General features: G+C 47.3%; 1 protein-coding gene across 10 annotated transcripts in view; it reads left to right on the forward strand.

Moving 5' to 3' along the window:
* Positions 1-25,344, forward strand: part of B4GALNT1 (beta-1,4-N-acetyl-galactosaminyltransferase 1) — a 702,884-nt gene that overhangs the window by 624,361 nt on the left and 53,179 nt on the right. For all 10 annotated transcript variants that reach the window (XM_078688946.1, XM_078688955.1, XM_078688950.1 and 7 more), the window contains 2 exons: positions 1,997-2,092; positions 4,535-4,725. In XM_078688946.1, coding sequence (XP_078545072.1) covers positions 1,997-2,092; positions 4,535-4,725 — 287 coding nt within the window. The remainder of the gene's footprint in view (positions 1-1,996; positions 2,093-4,534; positions 4,726-25,344) is intronic.

Consider the following 25,344-nt stretch of genomic DNA (forward strand, 5'->3'; position numbering starts at 1 on the left):
AATTTCATTTAAAAGGCTCATACCTTAAAAATATAGTTAAACCCAGAGCTTAATATCTGATTGTTTGTTATTTTTTGGCTCTTTCGTTAGATTTTGGATATCTAAATTTAAAATGTGAACACAATAAGCTTATGTCTCCATATAGTGGACAATATCAAGTAACATCCTATTATAAGTGAAGTTACCGCACCTGGATCAATAGTCGTCACGCTACAGTGCGTAATAGGATAGGTCAACCTGGACCATACATGGGTCTCTATTTTCATAAAAACCTATTACAAAGCAAAAGAAAAAAGAATAGGACCTATAAGTCCACTCTGGTGGATGACTTCATGTGGATAGTATGAAACATAACATTTGGACCAACAAAAAAGGGGCAGCAGGTCCTCAATCTGTTGTGTCTATTGTGCCTACCTTGCTGTGTTTCTCCTTAAGCAGCCATATATATTTTATTCAAGCATATGTTTCCTGCGATGGCTGATAGTTCGGCATGTGTTCTCTTAGGCTTTATTTAAAATCTTAAAAAGAAAAAGGATATATAGAAAATATGATCACAGTGTTGTCCTGCATTGTTATAGGATCAGCTATGTGCAACTAAATTGCAACGATATGTCCTTATATCATTCTCGTATTGATAAACATACCTCCACATAATATTCATACCGATGAAGGAGAGCGTCTTCTATTCGCAATCAGGTGTACGTCCTTCACCCTTCTATGAGACTTCTAATTGGGCAGATATCTAACCCCTTTTTTTTACTGTTACTATAGTGGGCACCCTGTCCCTTGGATAGTAGGGCCCCTCCCTTTGACTTTACACCAATATCAACATCCGCATCGTGTGATTTTTGACAAATCACTTAATTTCTCAATGTCTAAAAAAGCATAAACAAAAAAATGAATGTGTCCTTGTCTAATATAACTGGTGCTCATGTAAAGCTCTCCAATACCTTCAGATCGAGCTGGCACTATATAAAAATAAATATAAATGTTGTGGGTGGCGGGTGCAGCTTTCTTTTAGGGGGGCTGGAGAGGTAAGTTCAGTAAAAACGTTTCTTTAGTAGGAAATACATTTCTTCTGCTTTGAAGATAGGGAAGGTGCCTGTCTCCAGTGTGAGGCCTAGTGCATATAGAGTAAAATATAATTCCCTGTTTTAACAAATAGGAGGGGCAACAAAAGCTGAAAAATGGATCTGCCTAAGATCACGCAATTTGGTCAATTTTTGGAAGCCAGGATAAGAAATCGTGACCCTCATTCAGGCAACCGGAGGCTCAATTTACAATTTGGCTAACAGGTATTCTGGGACAAAAGCAACAGAGTACTCTGCCCTTCAAATCCTCGGTTCTCTCGCCTCATTTAGAATTGGGAGGCACTTAACTATTCCATTGAAGGACCCCCTTTGCTCAGTTGACAGAATATTTCCTCTTTATCGTATGGTCGGTCGTAAGAAGGACATCACACGCCTGCCCTATTTAGGATGCATGGTGTAATGTATTGTTTTTCCACTCCGTCAAGGGCAGGAAAAACCTGGGAATAAAGGACGGGAATAAAACAAAAATAACCGCCATGCCCTGGGTGAAAACCCCCAGGGTATGGGGTGGTGGGGTCATTTCTTCTTTCTTTAGCGGAAACAAACTTACGCTTTGGGAGTTTGTTTCTGAAAAAACAAAATTGTAAAACTTTAGTTGAGCATCTATGGAAACCAATGGCGGATGCCCTCCAAACTTTTAGTACATTGAAAAGAGCTGCCATTACAAGAGTTCATTTTGCTGTACAGTTTACCCCTGGGCCAGTGTTCATCTCGAAATTTGTGGGGGGGGAGTACTGACAGGATGCTGGAGGTAATTGTTCACTACCATCCCGATGAAGACTACTCTGCCGTCAAACCCTAGATCAGACCTTTTAATCACTAGAGCACATCTTCTAGTTCACCGGATGGTGCTTGTCGGTCGAGAGGGCCTTCATATCCACTTCTTGTGCTTTCTTGTTTTCCAGTGCAGTTTGAGACTGAGAATCATCGGACAGCCTTCAGCATCCGAATCCGGAATCCTGCCACACCAAAGCTGTACAATCCAGGATCCTCCTCCAGCTGTAAGTTGTAAGCAGTGAAGCAAGCTCTGTTGCTAAACTTTTTTTAAATTCTGTGATGGGAGAGGGGCAGACGCAAATGTCAGAGATTTTCTTTGCATTAAACCAATGCTCCTATGAAAAGAAATAGCTTGTTGCCTAGAAAATGAAAAAAATCTCTTTTTAAAGCTTACTGCCCTTTAGTAACATTAAGGGATTGCCAGATAAGGTTCTGAGGGCTGGGCTAGTTTTGGGGGAGGGGCCATTTCAAGGGCAGTGGCGGAGGGAGTGGTTGCAGATGTTGGTTTGGCCGGCTGTCTCAGGCCGGCCAAATCAACATGCACACTGAGCCGTCGCCGACCCAGCTGCATTGCTGAGTTGGAGAAAGCAAAGCACAGGCTCCCAGTCTCTCTGGGAGCGCAAATTCCCAACGTTCAGGCCAATCCTGACGCAGCTTTTCAAACATAAGTGCAGCGTCAGGATTGGCCGCAGGGGAGGCTGGGAACCTGTGCTGCAGCGAGGACATGGAAAAGAGCACCAGGCAGCATGCAGAAGGTACGTTTAAAAAAAATATATTAATGTTTATTTGTTGTCAGTTCTGCCCCCCGCTTCACCGTTCCCCCCACATACCAGCCACTACTGTAAGGGACATCAGCTTAGCAGAACCTCCAAACAATTAGCTGGAAACCTGCTCTGTGCAGGGGTTTTCAGCTAATTGTGTGCACACTGTGGGGCATATTATCAAGAAAGGTGTTAAAATTATCGCCGGTTTAGCGGCAGAAAACGGCGATAATGGGCTTGATAATATGCCCTGGAGAATTCCAATAGAAGCCCATGTTGACACCAGAACATGGGCTTCCATTGGGATTCTCCAGGGCATATTATCAAGCCCATTATCGCCGTTTTAGCAGCAGTTTTCTGCCGCTAAACCGGCGATAATTTTAACTCCGTTTCTTGATAATATGCCCCTGTGTTATATCGGCTCCACAGCAGGTGGCCCTGCGATATTAGCTAATTACGTGTGACACAAGGTAGCGCCTAGTGAGCTGGAATGTCTGCAACATATAGGTAAGCCCAGTGGTAGAAGTGGGCAGGATCGGAAGGGCACGGCGTGCCCCTACTTTTAAAAATTATTTCAGTCCGTTCCCCTACTTATTTATTTCAAAAAAGCATCCCGGGACGGCAGGAATAGTCCAACTTAAAAACAATAACGTTTTCTTTCAGCTTCTTGGAGCAGCTTGCACTTCTCTGTTGAACTCCAGAGGCTGCAGCAGCCCCTCCCTGAGCTCGCACAGACTGAGGGCAGCACCATTGTCATTCCGATTAAGGCTGATTATCCCCTTTCGAATGACAATGCGCCGCCTTCTGCCTTTGGCATATCATGCTGAGTTAGTGATTACAGAGGAGCTTTCCCCAGACAGAGTACTGTGGGGAACTTATGCCACCATGTGAAATTTATCGATGTTATACAGAGTCAACTGGGCAGGAGTAATGAAGGGACAGAAGAGGAGACAGGAAAGGAGAGTCGATGGGGAGGTAGAGGTGACCGGGCAGGAGAAGTAATGGGCAGGAGAAGTGACAGGGCAGGAGAAGTGAAGGAGCAGGTAGAAGTGACGGGGCAGGAGCAGTGAATGGGTAGGAGCGGTGAATGGGTAGGAGCAGTGAACGGGGTAGGAGCGGTGAAGGGGGCAGGAGAGGTGAACGGGGCAGGAGCAGTGAACGGGCGGAAGCGGTGAATGGGCAGGAGCAGTGAATGGGCAGGAGCAGTGAACGGGCAGTAGTGGTGACAGGGCAGGGGAAATGACCGGGAATGAGCAGTGACGGGGTAGGAGAAGTGACTTGTACTTATGTTCCTTGCCTATTTATTTAAATACTATTGCATGACATCCACTGATGTGTCTGCAAAGCATACCTGTTGCCCCGAATTTTTGTCCTGAATTTTGACCTCCTGTCCTGAATTTTTGTCCTGAATTTTGACCCCTTGTCCTGAATTTTTACACTCACCGTCCTGAATTTGCGCCCATGCCATTGTTCCTGCTTATATTTCGCACGCTTTACATGAACCTGTATTTCCGAAGATTATTTGCTGTTCCTGAATTAAACCTCAAATAAACATGTTTATCCATTGTTTGAATTAAATAACGTTATAAGCTGCTACTGGTCAGTGAAATGATAAACGTACAAAAAAATGGTATGTTTTGCGATTTCTTGCCACACTCCTGACTCCGCCCACTGATCCAATCTTCAGTTATTCCTGCCCCCTGATTCTCCACCCACAGTTCCCCTACTTTTTATTCCCCACTTCGACCACTGGGTAAGCCTCTAATTTCTGCATCGGCCAGTAACTATCTGTTAACCTGGAAGTGAAAGGTTTTTGAATGGAGGCCATCTTTCTAAATGTAAAATATATTTTTTCGATTTGTGGTTCTCAGACACTTTCGCTTTCTCTTCCTTCCCACTCTCTAGTGGATTATAACATCAGCACGCTGGTCACAATTGCCACAAAAACCTTCCTTCGCTATGACAAGTTGCGGACGCTGATAGCGAGTATCCGGAAGTTTTATCCTGAGGTCACGATTATCATTGCGGATGACAGCGAGAAGCCCGAGAAGGTGGAGGGCCCTCACATCGAGCAGTACTTCATGCCTTTTGGGAAGGTATGTCACTTGTTGGCACGTGCAGTGACTGAGGAAAGTAGAGCCAAATGGAATACATTTCAGCCTTGCAGACAATCACTGACACTTTGCAAAAAATCACATCTAGCTATTGGGCAAACAGAGACGCTAAAATCCCTATTCTCAAAAACTTAAGTGGCCTACTATTTTTTGAGATTTTTCAATTCCGGGAATGTCCATAAAACTCTACAACTAGGTACTGAAAACGAATAAAACTATAGGTCACCAAGGAACAGTCCGTTTCCAGGACTTTATTCTTCTTGTGGGTTTACAGCAGCCATGCTGCCTGCAGGCTTACCTTTGATGAACACAAATATGTTATTTTCAACATATAGATAAACAGTTTCCTTGCGGGGAAATCCCTCCTACCCCCTAGAAAAAACTTGCATGGTTGGATCCATATCTCCATGCAGAGTACAGGTTTATACACCTAAAAAGGCCCCAAGTGCTCAAAAGGTACTATCAGTTGGGCCCGATGAGTCCATAAGGTTCGGTGTTAGGCATGCAATAAATGCAACACGTATTTGCAGACAGTGAAGACAGACAGGGCAGATTTGGTTCGAGTTAGAGGAGGAAACATAGCAATGGAATATGAGTTCATTGTGAAACAGAGCTGAGAGCTTAAGTAATGTTGCGCTTTACAATGATTCATAACAGACAGCATTAGGAATACATGTTCCTTTAGAATAGATGTGGATATTGAGAAAGAGAGGAACACACTTGCTGGAGGAGTGAAACTACAACTCACCCGAATGAATAGGGGGCATATGTGACCCAGAACCATCCTGAGGTTTGTGAGTCCCTGGATACATACATATTTGTGGGGTCCTTTGGCCATTAAGGGCCCAATTATGATTTCCCTGGACAGGAGTGGGATCTTTAATGCACCTGATAAAATCTGTTACCCCACACATCAGAATTCAAGACCTCAACTCTCAGTGGGAGCTTAAACGTAATCAATGTTAGATATGACATATTTTTGAATTTTATATCATAGGTTTCTGCCTTTCTTGCAGCTTGACGTTGTGTGTTTAACCTTTAAACTTGTGTGGAAAGGGAATATAACTTGTGATTAGGTAACGATCTATGACAAAGCAATAAGTTGACGGAAAGTTTTATGAGTTGGTTACCAATTACCATTATCTTTGCACCTTGCACTTTATTTTTCTGAAGTGCCCAAGATGGATGCAAAAAGCAGATTATTGGTGACTAAGCCCACTCTCCACGATTAGTTTTTGGGCTCTTTTGGTAACCCCAACATCTTGTTCGGTGGGCTAGTATTCCAAGTGCTGCCCACCACTCCGCTATTTAGAAGCTTTAGCTGCGCGTCAGCTCAGTGGGCACGTAACTGGCAAGTGGAAATCGTGCCAAAGGCAAGCTGATCTTCACCCCTAAGCGTTCTGAAAGCGCCAGGCGCCAGACATGCTTCCCATTCAAACCCTCATATTAGGTATTTATGGGAGGAATTACTCAAGACTAAAATGTATTAGAAATTGAACCAGCTAAATGGAGTAATAAGCAAAAAAAGTACCACATCAGAATATAAGGTGGAGGCTTATAGTGTGACATCAGACCCGAAATTAAAGGGCGTGTTACTTAACTGTCACTCATTTTACCCCACACACTTTTACTCCGCGTGCCATTACCCCACAGTTTTTACACTGCAAAAACTTTTACAATGCAGGGCTTTACAACGCAATCCATTACAACCCCTTCTCCATTACAACCCAATTTACTTTTCTAACTCCACTGGGACTTTACTTTGGGGAATGTTTTGTAATAGTTTGCGGTGTAAAGCCCTGCGTTGTAAAATATTTTGCTGTGCAAAAAATGTGGTGTAATGGCTCGCGGAGTAACGCATGCGGGGTAAAGGATGTTTCCCCTTATAACTTACAGAAACTTGGGTCAAGGGTTGGTCAGGTCCAGACCGACATGCTGCAATCCTTGTGGGGTACAAGATGATTAGGAGAAATGGGCGGGCGGGGGCCTAGCATAATTTACTGGTCGCACCTAAAAATCTCATAGGGGGACTGGACAGATTTTAACCAGGCAGAAACACTGCTTTTGTCTATAAAGCTCTCGGAGAAAGCTACCACTACTTGTCCTATTAATAGAGCTACCATATACTTACTGCTCCAATTTTGGAAGTAACTTAGCAGATTTTGTTACCCTATATCTATTAAAGTCATCCAATGTATGTATTATGGGGGATTTCCATACTTGGTGGCACATTAGGAGTAATTGTGATATGAAGGATTTACTTAATTTCATGTCAGCATTAACCCGTTGCGTGCTGCAGTCGGCTGTTGGACGTCGCGAGCGCTACCTTCCTGGTGCTGCGCACGTCCAACGGCTGAGGCGGCCCCGCCCACCCTTTAGAACGCCCGCACTGCGGCGGAAAAACCGCCGCGGTTAAGGCGTTAAACTTGGAGCAACGAGTCCTTTCTTCCACACACAAGAAAGTACATCTTATTGACTGAGTCGTTATGGGAAACAACTTATTGACAGTGGCAATTCTAATTAATCTGCTATGGTCAGACTACTATTAGTCTTTGCAAATGAAAGTTAAAATACAACATAGCCCAAGATGATCTACAAGGCCCCAGTTGATTGGACGCTCATAATCATAAGTTATGGCGTGTACTTTTAATGAAGCCCTGAATGACCGCCTTCCCTTGTGCAGGGAGAACAGTGGGGATGGAATCCAGCTGGCAAAGGTGACTGTTAGATGGATCACTGGTGCGTTGGAGTCTATCGCTCCACAAAAAATAAAAAGCGACAAAAAGACGCACTCCCTAATACCATGATACACCACAAGATTGGTGTCTACTAAAAACTGCTGTAAGATTCTAGAGCGAAGTTGGAGAAGAACGTTTTCCAAGGAGGATACCAATAATGATAAATTTGAACTGAAAACTTATTAAAAAAAACTTTGCAGGTGAACTATGAAAACTTACTACTCAATTAAAATTTCAGATGCTCAGTACAGTATTAAAAGACATATGTTTCCCCTCCTTCAGGTCAGAGCCTGTGGTACCCATTGACGTGTGTGAAGCTTTCTCAGTTTTCTTAATGAAAATATAAATTCCATCAGTAAAAATTTAAACTGCAATAAGTTTGGGGAGATGGCTCTTATAAACCCTCAAGCACCCCCTCATTCGACACGGTCATGTTTTGAAACATTACACATTAATACCGTACAAGCATCAATGCTAACAATAAAATTGGGATAGCCAATAGATCCTTGTCCTGCCTCCTGTTTCCACCTGGTATTGGACACGTTGGCACCAATATTTACAAATCTGTGTATTCTGTCAATTAACATAGCAGATCTGCCCCTAACAGTGGAAGGATGCTCAAATCATCCCTTTTCTAAACAAGCATTTACAATGCAATGGTTTCGCCTTTGGAAAAGTTAGAGCAGCGCAGCTATGCAGTTTAAATTCCCTTTATTGGTATGTCCGTGTGCTACATACAGCACCTGGTTACACTAGTGTGCTAGGTCCTTTAACGGTAAAATACACTCAATCTAATCACCCTACAAATGGGGTGCCAAATAGCACAGCTGAACGCCTTGCGCCAATATACTGTGTGATTCTTGACCAAAAAAATCACATAATCTCCCTGGGCCTAAAAAACATGCCTCCTCCCCTCTATTATATAATCCAAGGGCTCCAACTGCCGTGGCCAAGTTTGTGCTTCTTAAAACTGCACAAAAGTGCCTTTAGGGTTCAGAGAGGGGCAGTGCGCAGGGGCAGTGGGCAGATTGTAGGCCTCATGCGTGGGCAGTGTGCGGGGAGTGGGGAGTTTTAAGGGTCACTCATAGGAAGTGTTTAGGGGCAGTAAGGCGTTTTTAGGGTCGGCTCAGGGTGGCAGCTAGCTACAGTAAGGTGTTATTAGGGCCCAGGGATGGATAGGGTATGGCTTACCAATGTGTATTTTAGTGTAATTAAACCACAATCATTAAATAACATTTTATGAAGCAGCCGGGCTCGTAGTAGTAAACACCACATAGAATCACACCGTCCGTAGTGCAAACCTACAACGAAGCGCCAAGAGGCGCTGGGACACGCGCTGGGTGCATTGAGGACTCCTGGTCGCTGAATACCATTCCTAGATTAGCGTAATCTAGCGCCTAGACGCCCAATCCGTCTGGATTGTGTCATTGTAAGGATCTCATTACATAATCCAGAGCACCTCACCGAGTAACCACCTCGATGATATTCAATGTATCGACATTGGAAGGATGAACAGCTAAGCCACGGCTCGGCTGGGTGCTTTATCTGACATAACCTCAAGGCACTGGAATTATGCATCGGAGGGGGGCACATTATGCAGCAGGGTTGACTGAAATATGAGGCAAGAAAAGGCAAATGGTGCAGCGTCATGCAACGCATTTGCTGATAGCATGACATCATTTTGTCATTTTTACCCTCGTTAAAACTGTCTGGGAACAATAGTCTGCAGCTCGTCTTAACACACAAACACAGCAACAAGCCTCAGAAAGGAGAGAAGACAACCTTACGAGGGGCTTCCACTGCCCGCCATCAGTTGTCACTGCGACTTTAGTAACGTTTGAAGTGTGTGAAATAGAAACGGATTTGTTTTTTGTTCGAATCATGCCATGGTGGAGCAGAGGACGAATTATGCAGCAAATGCAGCGCTTCCATAATGTGCGGAAAACGTCGCAGCCGCACAATGGCACAGCTCCAGTGCGCTGCAGGACGTGTGTTTGTGTGACTGTTTGCCTATTGGTGCAGATGTGTAGGCATCCTGCAATCTTCGCCTGTGTGCACCTGTGTGGGGTGTCGGTGTGTCTGTGTGTTTCTGTCCTCTGTGACTCTGTGTGCACCTGTCTGTCTCTGAGTAGTCGGACGCGTCTGCCCCCCTGTGTCTGTCTGTCTGCGTGTGTGACTCTGTCGTTTGAGGAGTTGTGCATGGCTATCTGTTGTCTGTGTGCCTCTTTGTATGTTTGTGTTTGAGTGTGTCGTACTTCAGTAGTTGAACGTGGGTATTGTATGTGTGAGTTTGTGTGTGTGCCTATTTGTGCATTTGTGTTTGTGTGTCTGTCTTTGTGCACAGTTGTGTGTCTCTTTGTGTGTCTGCCTTTGCATAGATGAATGTGTGTGCTCGTGTTTGTGTCTCCTTGCCGTCTGTGTGTGTGTACTCTGTGTCTATGTGTGTGCTTGTGTGTGACTGTTTGTCTGTCCGTCCGCGGCTCTCGCAGTGAAGTGTGGCAGGGTTGGGGCAGTGCCTACAGGGCAGAGTCCTGGTATCCCCCTCCCCCCGGGGTCTCCCGATCTAAATACTCTATCTGTACTACCCTGAGTGACCGCCACACTTTTCTGAACCCGCTGCCCGTTTCACGGAGGCGGATGGCAACCGATTTCCTAATCCAGGCCCTCAGCTCCGTACTCTTACCCCGGCGGCCAACTTGGTGAAGCGTAGAAAGGGAGGAGGGAAGGAGCCCCGGCCACGAACAGAGCTATACAGCAAGCCGTAAAGCGAGAGGAAGTGCTGTAAGGCCGTGAAATACGCTTGACATAGAAATAAAACTACAATTTGGCGGCGGCTACTGGACAAAGACAAGCATTTACACACGGGCTCAGGGAGGGGGGACGGGCTCACGTGGGTGGTGAGATCTGCACGGTTCTAACGTCTTCCTCTGATCCTTACCTGATCGCTGCTGCCCTCCTCCTTGCTGCCGGTACGGATTTGCGGTGGGGGCGGGCACCACAATGTGCCCCGCGCCCCCTCCGCTCCACCCTCGTCAGGCTCCTCTCCGGTCTCCCTCCAGGCATGGGAGACCGGCAACACCGGCAAAGGCTTCCCCCAGGCAGGGGGAAGCGGCAAACAGCAAGGCTTCCCTTTCCCTCCCCCGGGCTGCGGGTGCGGGACTTCCGGCCGGCCGCGAAGGGATTGGCCGGCCGGCCAGGTACTTCCGGGTCGCCGCGGGCAGCGCGGCGGCCCTCGCTAGGCAGGCAGGCGGGCAGAAATCGCGAGGTGGGCACTCGCTGGGGGCGTGAGAGGACACGGACGGCGGGAGGGGGCGGGAGGGGGCGGGAGAGGACACGAACGGCGGGAGGGGGGCGGGAGAGGACACGGACGGCGGGAGGGGGCGGGAGAGGACACGGACGGCGGGAAACGTGCACAGGACAGCAAGGGGGGCGGAAAGGCACACGGAGGGGGCGGGAATGGACAGCGCATCTGAATTCACTTTCAGTGAAAGGGGAGGGAACGGGAAAAAACGTAACTCCGCCCTGGGAAAAAATCTCCGGAACGCCCCCGAATCTGGTCCAGCCTTGATGGACAGATCCGGCACTCAATGGCTAGCCTCCATTTATGGAGCTAACCAATGAGAGCCGGGGGACGTTCCAGGAGTCCTTATTGACGACATAGGATTTCACCTGCGCTGAAGAGCTGCGCAGAGCGCAGCCTTCGGCAGGCGAAACCCAAAAAGAACCTTCATTGGACCTTCTCTTAACAATCAAACTATAGATTCATTTCCAGATTGCCTTTCGTTGCAAAAATACTGGTAACTGGCAACTGAAAAGTAGTTTGGAGACTAATAAAATGCTTGACAAAACCCAAGTGGGATTCAGATCATCCCGCTGCACAGAAACAGATCTGGTATCACTCAGTGATGGATGATATTAGAATATTACTGGATGGGGAATGCAAAAGTATTCCCGATTCATCCCGAACAACCGAACAAGAAAGTTGTCCAGGCTACAATTTTATCTCACCTGAACTACTGTAACGCCCTTTGTTCAGGACTGTTGATAAAAACGTTAACACGGCTGCAGAGAAACCAAAATTAGGCGTAAGACTTTCAGGGCCTGATTAAGAGTCTGGCGTTGCGTGCCGGGTCCGGCCGCTACTGTACCGCCAAAACCGTGGTCAGGCTGCCTGCCAGATTACGAGTATTTCTCGTGTCTGGTGGGCTTTTTTTTACGTTCCGATGGTGGTGCCCTAAAAATGGGCACCGCAATGTGTACACCAAAACAGTGTCTGCATGGCATGGACTGCAGAGTCCATGCTGTGCAGGAACTGGGCTGCATGCCCACAGGGGGCAGCATGCACCCTATGGCACAGGCACAGGGGGACCCTGTAGGGCCACGTTTGTTTCCTCTCCCCCACGGTTTTCAAGGAGGAGGAACCACCATGAAAACCGTGGCAGAGAGGAAACTCGTAATATGCTTGGCGGGACTGCAGCAGTCCTGCCAAGCATATTGCGGCCACCCGACTACCGCTAAAGCACCAGGGAACAACAGCGGCCATTGCAGTACCATTGTTGTAGTCAATCAATCAATCAACCAATCAGTAGATTTGTAGAGCGCTTCTTGTCACCCGTGAGGGTATCCAGACACTGGCAGGGTCCAGTTGATTAGCCGAATAGCAGCGTCTTCAGGGACTTTCAGAGCTCATGAAGAGATGGGGAGGTCTGTAGATGACGGGTAGCTCAATCCACATCATCGCTGCTAGGTAGGAGAAGGAGCGACCTCCACATCTGCTACGTCTGATTCGAGGGATGAGGGCTGTCTGGTGGACTGATGGAAGTTCAGGCGGTGGTTTAAGAAGGCGGATTTGCAGCTGTGTAGGGCCGTGTATGCATGGGTCAAGAGCTTGATCTGGCATCTTTTCTGTACAGTTTCCTGTGGTAGGGAGTGATGTGGCTTTGTCTAAGTCAGAGTTAGTCAAAGTACAGCCCGGGACTGCTTGTGGCCCTCTTGACCTTTACATGCCCCCCCCCCCTTCCCTGGTGAATAGCAGCACAGGTTGCTGTTTACTTGCTGAGTACCAATATTTAGAATGTTTTTTTAAATAAACGGGCAAGCATTTATTTGCAGGCAAACTGAGGTTATGGAGTAACTTAGGTGGTGTCCTGCAACACTTCACTTTAGGAACACCTTTATTTTTAAAGACATCTTGCATCAAATATGTAAAAATAGGTTTAGGTTTCCTTAACACCACTTGGATGCTAAGCCCGTGCCTGGACATTTACTGTAATTTCCATTGAAATGAATGGGCACTCCATGACGAGTTACCCTTGTCATTAGCATCCAAGTGGTTCATTAAAAAAAAGTGTATTTGATTAACACGCAGAAGCGTTTTACTATATCATTCCTTTGAGAGGTATTTTTTTTAATAAAAAAATGTGCCAAGGAGCACATAGTTTGGCCAGGAGGAAGGCCAGGAATGATTTCAGGTTTTCTGGTTTCAAGTTGTGCAATTCAGATTCAGCCACTAGATGTACATGCTTTGCTTCCCCTATGGCCACCTTACATCATCCCTGACTCACTTGCACCCCCTACCTCCACTCTGCTGGCTTCAGTAAGCCCTCTGTCACACCACCGACCATACTTTGTGGCCCCTGTACAAATGTTTGCGAGTGCCCACGGTCTAGGGAGAACCAGGACTAGTCTGCAATCCCTGCGTAGAGAATGTTGCAGTAGTTCAGTTGGCTGGATATAAGGACCTGGCTGATGGTGCGTCTTGAGCTTTGGGATCACCATTTGAATATCTTATGAAGCATTCGCCGGATCAAGAAGCAGGAGGAGGAGACGGAGTTGACCTGAGTGATCATGATTAGCTTGTTGTCCAGAATGATGCCTAGGTTCTTGGTGTGGTCATTGGGGGAAGAATTGGGCCTGAGTTTTGAGGGCCACCATGATGCATCCCATGGGAAGATTTTGTTTCCGAAAATCAGTACTACCTCTGTCTTGTCCTTGTTGAACTTCAAACGGTTGTCCTTCATCCAGTTGGTTACATCTGTCATGCAGTAGTGGAAGTTGCTCTTGGTGTTGGTGGTGTCTTCGGAGAGGATGTGTTGTGTTTTGTCAATGTAGGATAGGATGTTGAGTCTGTGGGTTTTGATGCGGCTGGCCAGAAATGTCATGTAACTGTAGAAGAGGGTGGGGCTGAGTGAGGATCATTGGGGTACTCAACAGATGATGTCCTTCGGTTCGCAGATGAAGGCAGACTTTTTGCGTTCTTCTGGTGAGGAAATAGGGGATCCATCTGAGAGCGGCTCCTTGGATGCCGATGCTGTGCAGCCTTGTGATGAGTTTGTGGTGGGAGACCGTATCGAAGGCTGTTGAGAGGTCTTGGAGAATCAGAGCCACAGTCTCTCTGCCTCGAGTAGGGCTCAGATGTATTCAGTAGCCACAATGACGGGTTGCCTCCATGCTGTGGTTTCTGTGGAATCTGGTTTGGGAGGAGTTGTGTAGGAGGTTCAAGTCCAGATGTGAGGAGCGTTGTTGGTTAATTGCCTTTTCTAATACTTTGGCTGGGATCGGGAGCAGGGAAATGGTTCGGTAGTTGTTGAGTTTGCTGGTGTCTGCAGATAGTTTCTTTAGTAGGGCATTGACTTTTGCATGTTTCCAGTCCTCAGGGATGGTGGCCGTGGCAACTGAGGTGTTGAACAAAGTGGTGAGTAAATGGCTGACTGGCTTCGCCTAGGTCAAAGATGTGCTGAGGGCATGGGTTGATTGGGGCCCCTGAGTGGACCGAGTTCATGATGGAGGCAGTGTCCTGTGGGGCGAGCTGGCTCCATTCAGTAAGTAGGATGTTGTGGTGGTAGCGGGTTGTTGTGTTGCTTGAAAAAGTCAGTGGCCTTGGGCTAGGGTTTGAAGTTCCTGTAGATGTTGGCGATCTTGGGTGGGTGGTGTTGAAGGCGTTGATCCATATGTCCTTTGAGACTTTGCTCCAGCTGTGGTGGGGGGCATTAGGCAGACTGGGGTAGAGGTCCATATGCTGGTATTGTTGAAGTGTACAATAGAGTGCTCGCTCTAGGCAAGTTTCTTGGTGTAGCTCTACCTTATGAGGTCACAGGAGGTGAAGATGGGGGTCTGGCATGTGTCATGTGGTGTGCATGGTGATGTGGATGAGTCAGATATTGTTAATGCTGTTGAGGAGGTTGGTAGTATTGATGTCATTGTGATGGTCGAGATGGAACTTGAGGTCGCAGAGGAAAATGTAGTTGTTGGAGTCTATGACGATGGGGCGATGAAGCTGCAGAAGGCTGGACATGGTCCTGGTGGACAGTAGAGCACCTGATGGTGGTTTTGTGGTCTGTTTGGATTTGGAAGTTGAGGTGTCCCATGGTGTTTCATGGCTGGGGTAATGTCATACATGCTGGTGCATTGGATGGATTCCTTGTATATGGTGGCGCCAGGCTTGTTGATGCAGTTGTGGTGGGTGAGCTTGTCTCCTTCGGGTAATGCTCTGCCAATGTTGTATGCAGAGGTGGGATTGAGCCAGGTCTCAGTGAGAAAGAGGACGTGAGGCGTAAGGGTGGAGATGAGGTCCCAACTCTCGGTGATGTGTTTGCATAGTGAGCGTTTGTTGAGAAGGGCACATGAAGTTGGTGTTTTTGTTCACGTGTTGTTTGGTTTGTGGTGTGCTCAGGGTGCGGCAGTCTGTGGGCTGGTGTGTGCAGTAGAAGGTGAAGTGGCAGTGGGGGCAGGTGAATGGTCCTACCATGGACCGTGGGCCACTGCAGTGGCAGTGTTTTGTGCAGCGTCGAGGGTGTAGGGCTTGGTCATGGTGTATCTGTGGGGGGGCGGGAGGGCCAGGGGTCATGGTGCTGGGCATAGCCTAGGCGCAGACAGGTGCAGAAGGGCACAGATGGGAAGGACCCAGGGTGGGTGGGGCTTCTGTTGGCAGGACAAATGGTGAGAAACCCATCCAACTCTGGTGTCACTAGATCAGGCTACCACAAGCAGGAACTGAAGGCCAGAGACAAGTGGGACTAAGTACCCAGGTGCCTACCAGTGTGATCATGTGATCATGCTGCTGCCTGCATTAAGTAGGTCCTGGGGGAGGCAGGGCATCTGTTAACGGGAATAATGGTGAGCGGGAAAACACATGCTGTGGCAGTGTCACTGGTCCAGGTTGGAACAAGCAGGTACTTGAGGCCACAAGTAAATGGCAGGCTTGGTGCCCAGGTGTCTACTAGTGAACTTGCGCTGCCGCCTGCATTATGTAGGACCTGGGGTGGGTGGGACTTCTGTTGGCAAGAAGAATGGTGAGTGGGAAAACCCAGGCAGCGGCGCTGTGACTGAATCAGGCTGGATCTAGCAGGAACTGATTGCCAGAGGCAAGTGGCAGACTAGGTGCCCAGGTGCCTGGTCATAGCACACTCCAATTGAACAACTGGACTGAAGTTCTTAATTTCATAGGTTTGTAGAATAGAAAACTAGACTACTGTTTGAAGTCGCTGATTCCATGGAATCATTGTGGTAACTGGTGATATGCTGAATGTAGTCTTTCGGTATCAGCAAACCAGACCCACCTATAGAAACATTAATAATTGTCCCAAAGGCCTGTGCCTTTGAAAGACCTCTATTGTCCGGACACTACTAGTCACATGACAGTTTCTTGGTAGAGGTGAAACTAAGTCAGCAACACATTTAGCAAAATGAGTAGTGATGGTAAAAGAGCTTTAAGCAACATCTGTTTGAGGCGCTAGTATGTAGAGAAATACTCTCCAGTAGCAGTGCTCAAGCTTTTAATCTTATGTCATCTCTGCATTGCCCGGGCCCCTACACAGCAATTTGACTCTCTACTGCAATGTCTACACACTTGGGGGAGGTCACTCTGAAGATGGTCCACTGTGAATTTCTTTTTATTAGCAGTGGTGGCTGCCTCTGAACGGGGTGCTGGGGTGGGTGGCGGTGAAAAAATAAAATAAACGTACCTTCTCCACCGCCGCCGCACGCCCCTTGAGGGCCGGTCAAGCCCTCATGCTCATGTAGGGAGGGAGTGCAAATCACTTCTGCTCCCTCTGCGGTGAACCAGCCCCGCCCGACTTGGTTGGAGCAAAAAAATGAAAAATGATAACTTTTTGCTATTATCATTTTATTTTTATTTTGCGTTGCTCAAGGAGCAGTGGGGCGACACTCCTCCGCCTTTGCGGAGGAGCCACCACTGTATCAAATCGCATTTGAAATCTTGCGGCTGAAGCTTATTAGTATGCTTTTTTAAGAGGTAAAAACACCACACCAATTAAAGTAGGAGAAAACCCCTACTTTTAAAAAATTGCATTTAGAGTAACTCATAGTATTTCCAAAACGGAGTGGAAGCAGTAGTTTGGGCACAGCAGCAAAACAGGCACAGCTGCGGCGCACCCCCTAGCTCATCCTAAAGTTTACCCTGTGAATGTCTGGGCTGATGCCAGATTTAAATCTAAAACTAAGAACCACAAGTCGCATTTTAGAGGGATCAATTACAGAATTGGACCACATTTTACCAACCTGTATAACCTTCGAGTCCCTCCTCGTGTTCCCTCGTGCACCCAGTCCCGAGCAGCTCCCCGCCCTCGTGTTCATTGCCTCGGATGTTGAGGACAGCATACCTGTATTGGCGTGGGAAATGTCCCTGTGCCCCAGACATGATTCATGGCGGCATTTTCCAAGGAACAGTGAGCTAATGGACTTCCATTTCTTGGTTAGTGTTTAACGTTATTTCGGCCTCGGGAGAAGTTCCGGCCTCCCAGGCACCGTGCTTGGTCATGGGTGTCTATAAATGGTCTCTCTCCCCCGCTGATCCTTCTATGAGATGACCCCTCTGACCTTTTTAATATGCACCGACTTACTCAACCAGCTCCTGGCATAGAGAGGCGCATGGTCCATATGACAGACCCGGCCAGTCCGGTAAACACATTTTTGTAATGCAGTTTATATAGAGCGAACTCAACCCGAATGTATCCGAGCGCTTTACACGAGCACCAGTTGTATTACAGATGGACGCATTCCTCTTTAGGCACGGGGAGATTAGTGCTTTGCCCAGAATCACACGATGTTGAGCCTCCACCAGACTCGAACCTCAGGGCAGATTTACAAGTCGCATCTCTCAGCAGGGAAGCGCCAGAAAACTTGCAACATGCAAAACTGCCCATGTGCCACCACTGATGCACCACATTCACAATGCGGTGCGCCGTGGTGCATGGATGGGCAGATGCGTGTCGCATCCCGTGGCGTAAGGGCAGCGCATTGCTGGAGTCGTGTCGCAAGCGCGGTACTGCTCCAGCAATGCTCAGGGGCACCCTATGACTAACCTGCTGCGTCACTCCTTACGCCTGCTTCAAGCAGGCGCAGGGTTTTGACGCAGCATGGACGTAAAAGTGACTCCGGTAATTTTTGTATATTTCACTGTGTCACTTTTGCGTGGCGTTCCTTCGACGGAATGCCCACATGAAACCTGACACAGGTTTCATGTGGCGCAGGGCTTTACAACGTGACGCAACTCCCTAGAGGCGTCACTTTTGTAAATAAGGCGCAACGTGGCGCATGGTTTACGCCGCCGCTGCGTCACAAAAGTAACGCAACGGCGGCGTAAATGTGTCGCAGGGGGAGTGTAAATCTGTCCCCTCGTTCTCCAGCTTAAAAGGCGGCCGCTCTGGCAGTTAAGCCACAACATGTACTTCGTTATCTCACTTATTGAGCGTGAATCAAAACGTCATAAGATCTTTCTGTGGTCTTTCTAAAAGTGAGAGGGGTCTTTAAGGCAGTTATCAGAAGTAGGTAATAGCAGGTGGAGCTGGATCCACTGTCATACTGAACTCTGTACGAGTGCGGTATGGCTATAATGACCATCATAGGAACCATTTTCCTCTTTTTGCAGATGGTAATGCAGAGTTGTGTTTTGAATCCCTGTTTACGTAATTGAGGCATAAATGATCATGGGAGCTGGTGCAAATATCTGATCTGTAGCACCCACTTCACCCCTCATGCTTTTTTCTAATCTCTTGTGTGCAGAACAAGGAGGGGAAAAGTCCTCAAGACTTGTTGGACACTTAATATCAGCTTGGCATTGATAGGGTCTTGCCACTGATAGTCTTTATTCCAAAGTTACACACATTCTGGGCGCTAAATCTATGAAGAAAAACTGGATTGCAAGAGATGAATTAAAAAGGCTGCAGTTGATGAGATAGCTGTGGCTTTCTGCTAAACCTATAGGGCCACATGCATCAAGCGTTTTTGCATTCGCAAACAATGCGAATCGCATAATTCGGCCGTTTGCGAATGCAAAAACCTTTTTTGGGATGCATCATTTTTTTTCATTTTTCGCAATTTAAGAAATCGCAATTTTTTGCGATTTTTGGAATTGCGATAGCATTTAAGAATTCACAAATTTTGCGATTTCTTAAATGCTATGCATGATTTTAATAAAATTGCGAATTCGCATTTATGAAGGGAAAAATTGCAATGAAGTAAACCTTCATGTTAATTTGCGAAAAGTTTCAAAAATGCACAAAAGTGCATTTTTGAAACTTATATTTTACACACACACATGCCCTTGGGACATGTGTGTGAGTAAAATGTACTTAAGTGACATTTCAGAGGTGCAGGGGGGATCCTTTGGACCCCCCCCCCTGCACCCTTGAAATTGCATTCTCATTTTGCGATTCCTTAATTGCGAATTCGTAAAATGAGAATGCCTTCCCATTGATTTCTATGGGCCTCTAGGCCCATAGGAATCAATGTAAAGCGATTCCTTAATTGCGATTCACAATTAAGGAATCGCAAATAAGGAAAATTAAGAAATCGCAAAAACTTTTGCGATTTATTGATGCATAGGAATTTGCAATTCCTAAATTGCGATTCCTTAATTTTCGCAATTTAGGAATCGCAAATTCCTACAATGATGCATGTTGGCCTGAGATTCCTGGAAGAGGTTTGTACAGGTAGCCGGAATCAAGACTGTTATTATCTTATGCAAGGGGCTTTAATGCTTGAATTGCAAATTTCAATATCTCATCCATGAAACATGTGGCCTACTTGGTGATGTTAAGACGATATAGTGTGGGGGCACCAGAGTGCTGGACTCTAGGAGGGCCACCCTTTAGAAGAGCTCTGGAGGCCAGACAGTACAATCGTCCACAGATATTTAATTTACAGCGGACAATATTGGAATAAGTCGTTGGGTGTGTGAGATAACAACCTAGGGAGCCGCAATCCTGCCCTTGTGTGCTCCTGGGGCTCTCCTGCATCTCGGTGCAGCTGGGCCAGGCCTTCCCACGTGAAGTTCTGGGCTCTGGACCTGCCTGGGCATGGCTGCCGAGGTGCTAGCAGAGAGGATTAGCAAGTGTATCAGCGGGCCTTTTGGGAGCCAAGGGGATTGGTGCTACTTCGCTACTCACTCCCGGCGTGCTGTAGAGACCACCAGACGCCAAGTAATCCTGAGCTGAGCCCGGGTGAGGGTGTACGCTGCAGCGGCACGGGTGCTGCAGAGGGACAGCCCACACAGGATTAGTGCCCTGGGGCAGGGTAAAGCCTCTGGTGTGATCTGCTGAATGAGGGCGTGTAGTGAAGCAGACTCCTCCTTCCACGCATATTCCTGGGGCATGGGCTGGGCGCTGCCCAGCAGGATGCAAGGAGGTAATGGGCTGGGCCTGGGACCTGCTGAGAGGCAAGGGCGGGATCTGTGCCTCCTCCTAGGTCACGGTGCACTCAGTGCATAGCTATACACGGTTGGGTATTGTGGTGTGGTGGCTTCGAAGGACGCCACAAAGGTATAGTAACTGGAACTGGCCCAGGGCACGTGCGCCCAGCCCCTTTTATTAGCAGGATCACCTGACCAGTGACACCTGTGATGGATGGGTATGGGGGGAGTATGGAAGCCAGCCTTTGGCGAGTGGCTGGTTACAAAGGGTATTTACTGGGACGCTAGAACGTGTCCCGCAGGACACTACAGTTATATTGGATTTGGCAAAACATTTCTCAGCATTATCTTAACTGCCCCACCAATTAAACATCTGCTTAGAGTCACCCTGTGCCTTGGTGTCGGACTTCTACCCGCTGCCTTCAACTGATGGCTGGTTCACAGATGAGGTCACCTAGTGGCGGACCTGGTTGTAGTGATTCGTAGCGCATGTGTGTGGAAACGCTGGTGGTCAGCTCGTATGCTAAGGCCTGTGAAGCCTGGACCTTTGCACATTGACTGGCATGACCTTCAGAGCCCCGTTGCCTCCTTGGTGAGTGTCACAAGACCCATGATTTGAGCATTTGTTAGTATTGTATCAGTTTAGGTACTTCTTTTACTTTAGACCCCCACTTGATTCACAGTGAAGGGCAAATAGGACCATAGGCATTTCAAGCTGCCTTTTGAGTCTCAAAATGCACAAATGGCTGAATACAGATGCCAGAGGGAGCGGGCGCGGCTCGCAGGGGGCTGGTGTAGATGATGAAAACCAAGATGTAAAATCACTCCTGAAAGTGATGCAGCAAAGACTTTCATCCATTGGCAGACAGTATAATACATTCGCTCACATCTAGGCTGACACTCATGAATTCAAAAATGGATAAACAAGAACACTACCTGATGGCGGCAGAGCAATGTATTTCTTTTTTTTTTTATTTCAAAAGATTTTATTATAAGAGATTTACAGACACAGTACAGACCGGGTGAAGGCAATAACAGCTCGGGTATGCGCCGGTGAGGTTACCTTTGGCGACTTGCTGGCCGGCTCGTTCGTTCAGTTCAGGTATACTTTATGATGGTTCGGCGTGCTAGGGCTAAGCTTTATTGCCTATTGCCTCCACAAGGGGGAAGAGAAAAGGTAGGAAGAGAGAGAGAGAGAGAGAGGCGGACAGGGTGGTTGATGCTCCTTGTTTTGGAGCCAGCCTGCTAGGGTTCTTCCTGTGTGTGAGTCGGGAGTGCGAGAATCTATGGTCCAGTATGTTGTCTAAGGAGGTTTGTGTGAGTCTAGATATTTGTCTAGGGTGTTCCACATCTCTCCTTTCCTACTGGCGTCTTCTCTCCTTTCCTACTGGCGTCTGGTGTGTGTTTTGATGTTATGTTGTCTGCCCCTCTGAGGAAGATGACCCAGTTGAACAAGCTCTTGAAGGTTGCTTTCCCTGTGTCTTTCCAGCTTGCTAGGATTGATTTGACTGCCGCTGTAAGTAGGATGTCCATTGGTTCGCTGTCATCCTTAGACTGGGCCTGCTGAGTCAAGAATCCTGCCACCACCCCCTGCAAAGTCTGCTTGTATACGGAACCCCATTAAGCTTGTTATGAAGTCTCGTATTTTGTTCCAGAATGTTAAGCGTCTGTTTTGTTGGCCTTCCCAGTACTCTCCTATCTTGTCGTTCAGTTTCGTTGTTTTGGGGCTTAGTAGTTTGTACAGGTGCGAAGTTTGGTGGCCTACTTTATTTAGGTTGACTGAGTATTGCAAGATTGATGGGTTGAACTGTTTAGCGCAGCCCTGGTGAGCGCTGCTCTTATTTTGAGAAAGTTATAGAATTCTATGTTTGGCAATTTGTGGATGTGTTTTAGGGTGTCAAATGTCAGCGGGTGGAAAGTTTTTCTATTTGGTTGGGGGTGGAGATGCCCCGTTCATACCAGGAGGGCATGTCTAGTATTCTGTCCCTGTATTTTATCCTTGTATTAAACCAGATGGATTCCCATTTGGTGCCTTTTATTGTGTTCTCCATTCTTTTGTCCACCATGAGGAGGGCGTTCTTGGTGTTTTTGAGTATGGGGTTGCTCGCCTCGGGATGTTTGCTGGCGGTTAGTAGGGCTAGGGGGTCCAGTCCGTTTAGCATAGCTCTTTCCAGCATTAGCCACACCGGTGTGTACTCCTGTTCTGGCGTAAGCCAGTGTAGCCCTTGTTTGGCTAGGCATGCCGTCTGGAAGGTTTTGAAGTTGGTGAGGTTGAGACCTCCTAGGCTCTTGTGCAGTTTTAGCTTTTGGAGTCTTATTCTGGGCTTCTTGTCCTTCCATGAGAATTTGTTTAGCAGGGTGTCTAGTTTTTTGGGAAGTCTACTGTAGTTATTAATGGTAGCATGCTGAGCAGATAATTAATCAGGGGAGCTATCATCATTTTAATTGTTTGGACCCTTCCCCACCAGCTTACATATTTCGGGGACCACGAATCTAGTCTCTCTTTTACTTTGTTTAGGAATGTCTTCTCGTTGTGGTCTAGTGTCGTTTTGAGATCTTTTTCGAAGTGAAGGCCAAGGTATTTCAGAGCGCCTTTTTGCCATTTCAGTCCCGAGTTACTTAGAACTGCCTTAGAGGTGTGCACGTTTAGAGGTTTGCACCCTGATTTGTCTCTATTGAGCTTATAGCCCGAGACTTGAGAGAATTCTTCGATGGTGGACATTAGTGCTGTTATCGAGGTGCCTGGGTTCTCTGTAGTTATGAGTATGTCGTCTGCATAGGCAGCTAGCTTAACGATTTTGTCCTTAATCTGGATCCCTTGTATTTCTGGGTTGGTCCTGATCATGCACAGCAGTGGTTCTATGGAAAGTAGGAACAGTGCTGGGGATAGTGGGCACCCCTGTCTAGTACCTCTTTCCAGTAGTAGCAGATCTGAGGAGCACCCATTTACTACTACTCAGGCCTTTGGTTTGTTGTATAGTGCCATCACCATTCTTCTGTAGTTCGTTCCTCTGCATGCATTGGTCCAGGAAAGGCCAAGATACTCTGTCAAACGCCTTCTCGGCGTCAAGTGCTATCATCACCGCTTGTTCGCTCTTGGCGGAGGCGTGATTAATTAGGTGGCATAACAGCCTTGTGTTATCTTGGGATAGCCTGTTTGTGAGGTAGCCCACCTGCGAGTTGTGTATTAGGGTTGGGAGTTGCATGTTCAGCCTGGCAGCGAGGACCTTGGCGTAGATCTTGCAGTCTACGTTTATTAGCGAGATGGGGCGGAAGTTCTGTGGATATTGTGGGTCCTTGCCTTCTTTGGGTATTACTATTATGTTGGCTTCTGTCATCGAGTTTGTCATTTTACCTTTGTGGAAGCAGTGTGAGAGCACCTCCTCCATTGTGGGCTTGAGTATGTGAAGGAATTGTTTGTAGAACCTTGCTGTGTAACCGTCCGGACCCGGGGCTTTGTTATCCTTCAGGCCCGCGATTGCTCTCTCAATTTCTACCCCTGTAATGTCTTGTTCTAATGTCTTACGCTGCTCCTCCGTTAGTCTGGGTAGGTTTAGCCTGGCGAGGAGACTGGCGCCATTATCTGCTTTGAGGTTTTTGTCTTCTTTGTATAGGACTTCGTAGAAGTCCTTGAAGACTCTAAGGGTCTCTTTGTTTGACGTATGTGATGTCTTATTGCTGTCAGTCATCGCTGCGATCGTGTGCTGTCTCTGTTTGCATTTGAGGTAGGAGGCCAGTGCTTGCCCTGCTTTGTTCGCTTCACATAGGTTGACTGCCTTGAATCTGTTTATCCACATGCCTGCCCTTTCGCTTAGAATTTTGTTAAGCTCGTATTTTTTCCTGGATAGTTCTGTCAGAGTGTTTTTGTTCTTTAGGTTAGTGCAGTGGTCTCTTTCTAGGTCTTTAATCTGGCTTTCAAGCTCCACTACTTTTTTGTTTCTTTCTCTATTCATTCTTGCCTTGATGCTAAGCAGTTTTCCCCTGACCGTGGCTTTCAGTGCGTCCCAAAGGGTGTCTCTGTCAATATCTGGGCTGTCATTGAAAGATAGGTATTCTTTTATAGTCTCTTCTATCTCCGTAACATTGCTCGGGTTTCTAAGTATGTCAGTGTTTAGTCTCCATCTCCGGTTCGTCTGTTCCTTGTGGCGCCCGCTGAGTGTTAGACTGATGAGTGAGTGGTCAGATATTGTTCTGGGAGCAATGTCCATGTGGTATATAAGATGAGTATGTGGTGCGGAGATAAGGATGCAATCAATACGGCTATATGAATTGTGTGGATGAGAGTAGAATGTGCAGTCTCTTTCACTTGGGTGTTGTAGTCGCCATGGGTCTTTGAGGCTGAGTCTTGCGCACAGATTACCTAGGGTTTTGTTTCCTGGCGTGCAGTGGCTGGTTCTTGGTGGGTGCCTGTCTAGTGTGCTGTCTAGTGTTTGGTTGAGGTCACCTGCTACTATCAGGAGGTCCTCGTCTGGGAGCCTGCTCAATCTGTCCTCGACACTGCTCCAGAATGCATTGTCTTCTGCGTTGGGTCCGTATATGTTTGCAATGTGTATTGTGTCCTCCCCCCTCTTGAGGCTGATTATTAGAACTCTCCCGTCCTCGTCTGCGTAGGTGTCCAGGACTGTGAGCTTGGATTTTTTGTTTATAAGTGTGATGACCCCCCTCTTTTTGTGGACTGCAGGCAAGCAAAGTATGTGGCCTATCCAGTTGGCCTTCAGTCGTTGTGCGTCTTCTACTGACAGTTTAGTTTCCTGGAGCACACATACGTCTCCCTTTGTCTTGCTTAGGTAGTCTATGGTTTTCCTCCTCTTGACCGGGTAGTTGAGCCCCTTAACGTTGAAAGAAACTACCTTAGTATTTGTGAGTGATTTGATGGGTGTGATGGGAGTCATCCCTTGGGTGATGTGTCGCTGTGCATTGTGGTGTTGTGATTTGTTCTCGGGCGCCTTAGTTGGTACTCATTACTGCTCGATGTTGCTACTCCCCTGTATAGGAATTTGTGTCTAGCTTGATGGATTTGCGCGCGTCTAGGTCTGTCCGCGACCAGGATAGAGATTGTGGGGAAAGAGAAGGAAAGAAGAAAGAAGGAAAGCATGTAAACCATATATGTCTGTACTCGGAGGCCCCACCTCCCTCCCTCGCCCCCCGCCCACCCCGCCCCCCACTCCCCTTTACTTGCATTACGAGCATGCGAAAGCAAAGTTCCTCCCCTCC

This window comes from Lissotriton helveticus, chromosome 1_1 (assembly GCF_964261635.1).
Source record: "Lissotriton helveticus chromosome 1_1, aLisHel1.1, whole genome shotgun sequence".
In the NCBI taxonomy this organism is placed as follows: domain Eukaryota; kingdom Metazoa; phylum Chordata; class Amphibia; order Caudata; family Salamandridae; genus Lissotriton; species Lissotriton helveticus.